Source organism: Tupaia chinensis, unplaced genomic scaffold (genome assembly GCF_000334495.1).
Source record: "Tupaia chinensis unplaced genomic scaffold, TupChi_1.0 Scaffold000047_1, whole genome shotgun sequence".
Classification (NCBI taxonomy): Eukaryota; Metazoa; Chordata; class Mammalia; order Scandentia; family Tupaiidae; genus Tupaia; species Tupaia belangeri.
The window spans coordinates 3,833,463-3,836,949 of record NW_006159505.1 but is presented as its reverse complement, the minus strand read 5'-3'; the positions used below and the strand labels follow the sequence as shown (position 1 = coordinate 3,836,949).

General features: G+C 53.9%; 1 protein-coding gene and 1 long non-coding RNA gene across 3 annotated transcripts in view; one reads left to right on the top strand and one right to left on the bottom strand.

The window, feature by feature from the left end:
• Positions 1-3,487, bottom strand: part of LOC102486234 (uncharacterized) — a 32,431-nt gene that overhangs the window by 18,404 nt on the left and 10,540 nt on the right. The window lies entirely within an intron of this gene.
• CHRDL2 (chordin like 2) overlaps positions 1-3,487 on the top strand; it is a 34,934-nt gene that overhangs the window by 23,371 nt on the left and 8,076 nt on the right. For both annotated transcript variants that reach the window (XM_006140994.3, XM_006140995.3), the window contains exon 6: positions 1,405-1,460. In XM_006140994.3, the coding sequence (XP_006141056.1) occupies positions 1,405-1,460 (56 nt within the window). The remainder of the gene's footprint in view (positions 1-1,404; positions 1,461-3,487) is intronic.

Below are 3,487 nucleotides of genomic sequence, written 5' to 3'. Positions count from 1 at the left end.
GAATGCGGGAAAGGGCAGTGAAGAAGGGAAGGAGGAGGAGGCCTCCTTGTGTGTTGGGGGCTGGCCTCTGCTTGGTAACCAAGTGTGACCTGTGGCTCTAAGGAGTCTGTTTCTCAGAAAGCCTGGGGTGGTAGAAGAGGTAAGAATTCATTCCCCAGACTCCGACTCAATTGGTCAAAGGTTTTGTCCCAAGGGTAATCCCCCACATCCCCTTTGTGCTACCTTTGGTGCTAGGCGGCCCTGAGAGTGGGAGGCAGGAGGGGGCAGGGGAGGGAGTGGAGGTGGGGGAAGAGCAGGAGGCTGGGGAGTCAGCTGGAGCCTGTGCTACAGGGGTGCTGCTGCGTGCCAGATGACACCAAGAGGCTCGAAAGTGAGAAGAGTCTGGTCCAGGAAAGGACCATGTCTTCTCCATCTTGGGCACAGGGCTGGGCTCACTGGGGCTTGGAACATGTCCCTCAAGCAGAATCCAGGTAGACTCTGTATAAAACAAAGGCCAACACATCAACTAACAAAAGACGGCCTGGCCTTGAGAGAATGAAGCAGTCTGGCTATTCCCTGCAGGTGGAGAAGTCAAGGAGGGCTTCCTAGAAGAGGCAGCACTTAGGTAGAGGAATGCTCCACAGTGCAATGCATCCTCAGATACTGGCATTTTGGAAAGGGCACTGGACCGGGAGTCAGGTGACTCTAGTTTAGTCCTGGTCCTTTCAGCCACCTCCACGATTCCCTCTCCCTCTGTGGGCCTCTGCTGTGCCACGCACACACTGAGAGGTTGGCCCTGTGATGTCTACCAGGTTTATCCCCATGCTCTGGGTCTCAGAAACAGGAACGCTCAGGGGTTGGGGAGCTGGACTGTACAGTGAGGCTAGGGAGAGAGAATCCTGCTCACAGCGTTGGGAAGCTGGAGGGCCGCCAGGGCTTTGTGCTCATCCCTCCGGGGACGGGGTTGGGAAAGTCCTAGGGTATTCAAGCTGGAGGGGATGGGGGGGCCTCTGGGGGGCAGGGTCCTGGCAGTGCAGAATGTAAACCAAGGCCTAGTGACTTCGAGTAGCTGAAGGGGAGGGGTTTGTACCCTTGGGCCATCCGTGGTAGGCACCGAGGGATATGGCCCAGTGTCCCAAGGAGAATTTAAGTAAGGACTGAACCGGCTGTAGTGACCCAGCCAAGCAGTTCAGTCCTAATGGTGACCAGGAGGTCAGTGTGGGGAAACTGAGGCTGCCAGCCAGCTGTAGGGACTTTGCCAACTCAACAAGGATGAGGAGAGGCTGTACTTAGTGGGAATAGTCCCTACTGGGGCAGGGGACCAGCTGCAGGGCTGGGGCATAGAGGGACACTTGGCCTTGGGGAGGGACGGAGCCAGCAAGGCTGAGGAGCCCAGGCTGACCCAACTTCTCCTTGAGTTTTCAGATGGGACAGATGAGAAATCAGCTGAGGAGGACACGACGCAGCCGCACCGCGGGGTGGTGAGTGTACAGCTTTGCCGCTGGGGTGAGGGCGTCAGGGCCTCACTCTTCCGGATGCTGGAGCAGGCAGCAGTTACGTGCTCCTCACCCCTCTGTCCCTTGGGTCAGCTGCCTTAGCCCTGCCATCTTCCATCCCCTCTCCCAAGCCTTCCATCATGCCTCCCTCATGGCTTACGGGCCAGGAAGGGCCTAGGAGAATGCAGATCACCACACAGGGCAGGAGGGAGCCCCAGGGTCCTGATTTCTTCTTTTTTTAACCAAGGTTTTTTGCCATAGGGTGCACCAGCCAGAGAGAGACACCACAATCCCTTCTCCTCTATTCTCCTACTGGGAATTTGGGCATGCATGGAAATGTGTCCAGCATGATTATCAAGTGTCCAGACCCAGGACTTGAACTGCGGTTGGCCATGTGGGAATTCAGTGCTTAACCACGATGCCAGACTTCTTCTTAGGACACTCTTTGACACCAGAGCCTGTGTCTTTGGCTCAGGCCTCCTTTGGGGAGCCTGCCTCTCAGGGAATGGCCTCTGACTTGGGCTAGACTTCCCTACCCAGTTCTCAAGGTACTGGCCAGGGTCTACTTCTCTGTCCCTCTCGCTATCTTGGCCACTCTCAATTTTGTTCTAGAGTTAGGATGGGCTTAACCGCCTCTGGCAGTCTCTCTAGTCTGAGAGGAAAAAGGTGGGAGGATGGGTCACTCACTGACTCAAGTCCCCGATATATCCTCTGAGCTGTGTCTGTAATAAGAACAATAGGCCCTGTTTGGGCCTGGGTCCCCTCAACCCTGGGGAACTGAAGGCTGGCTCCCCTTCCCAGGGGTTCCCCAGGGATTTGACTCACACCCTCACCTTTTCTGCCAGCTCATCCTACTCTTTCAGGCGGGGCCTTCTCAGCACGTCCACCCCTCCACAGGGGCAATGTGTGAGTGAGAGCCACCCAGGCTCACTGCCAGGCCCTGGCCAGCTCCGTAAGCACTGCTGGTGACTTGCACTCACCCTTTGGATGTTAGGCTCTCTGACTCCTTCTTGCCTCTGTTGCACTCAACATGCATGTCCTAGGAGCTTCCTCCGGATTCAGGCCTAGGGCTTGGGAGGGTTTCCATTCTGTGCACTCTTTTTTATTTTTATTTATTTATTTATTTTTGAGCAGTTTTCGCTATAGGGCTCATGCGTTAGCCAAAAAGACAGAGAGATAGAAAGTGAGAAATCATCCTCCCAGGGGGGATGGCCACGCCACAATCCTTTCTCCTCCATTCTCCTCTCAGGATCCTGGGCACGCACGCACACACACCTGGCATGAATTTAAGCCACCAGGTTCGAGACTTGAATCGTGTTCGACTACATGGGAGTTCAGCGACATAGCCATTACGCTAACTGCTGGTCCCGCACTCTGTGCACTCTTGAGGGCTCATTCCCTGGGCCATCAAAGAATGGACTCAGGGACTGCCTGGGCAGAAGTGGGTTATAAGAGAAGGAATGTGGATTACCCAGTGATGTGGTTGTTAAGGCACCTGGATTCCATGTGGCATATTGCATGGTTCGAGTCCTAGACCTGGAGGCTCAGAAAACACACTGGGCATGTGTATGTACATGCCCGAAATCCTGAGAGGGGAATGAAGGAGAAGGGATTATGGCATAGCTATCCCCCTGGGGGATGCTTTCTCACATTCTCTCTCTCTCTCGTCTTTGTCTTTCTCTGGCTAGTGCATGTACTCTATAGCAAAATTAAAAAGCAAAGAGGGACCAGCAGACAGTGTAATTAGTGTAATGGTTATGTTGCTGGACTCCCACATAGCCAACTGCAGTTCAAGTCCCAGACCTGCTGCTTGAAACTCCTGCTAGGTGTGTGTGCGTGTGTGCCCAAAACCCTGACAGGAGAATGGAGAAGGATTGCAGTGTGACTCTCCCCCTTGGGGGAGTGATTTCTCACTTTCTGTTTCTCTGGAAACACACACCCTACAGAAAAAACCTCTCTCTTAAAAAGAAAAAGAAAGGAAGAGAGAAAGAAAGAAAGAAAAAGAAAAGCAG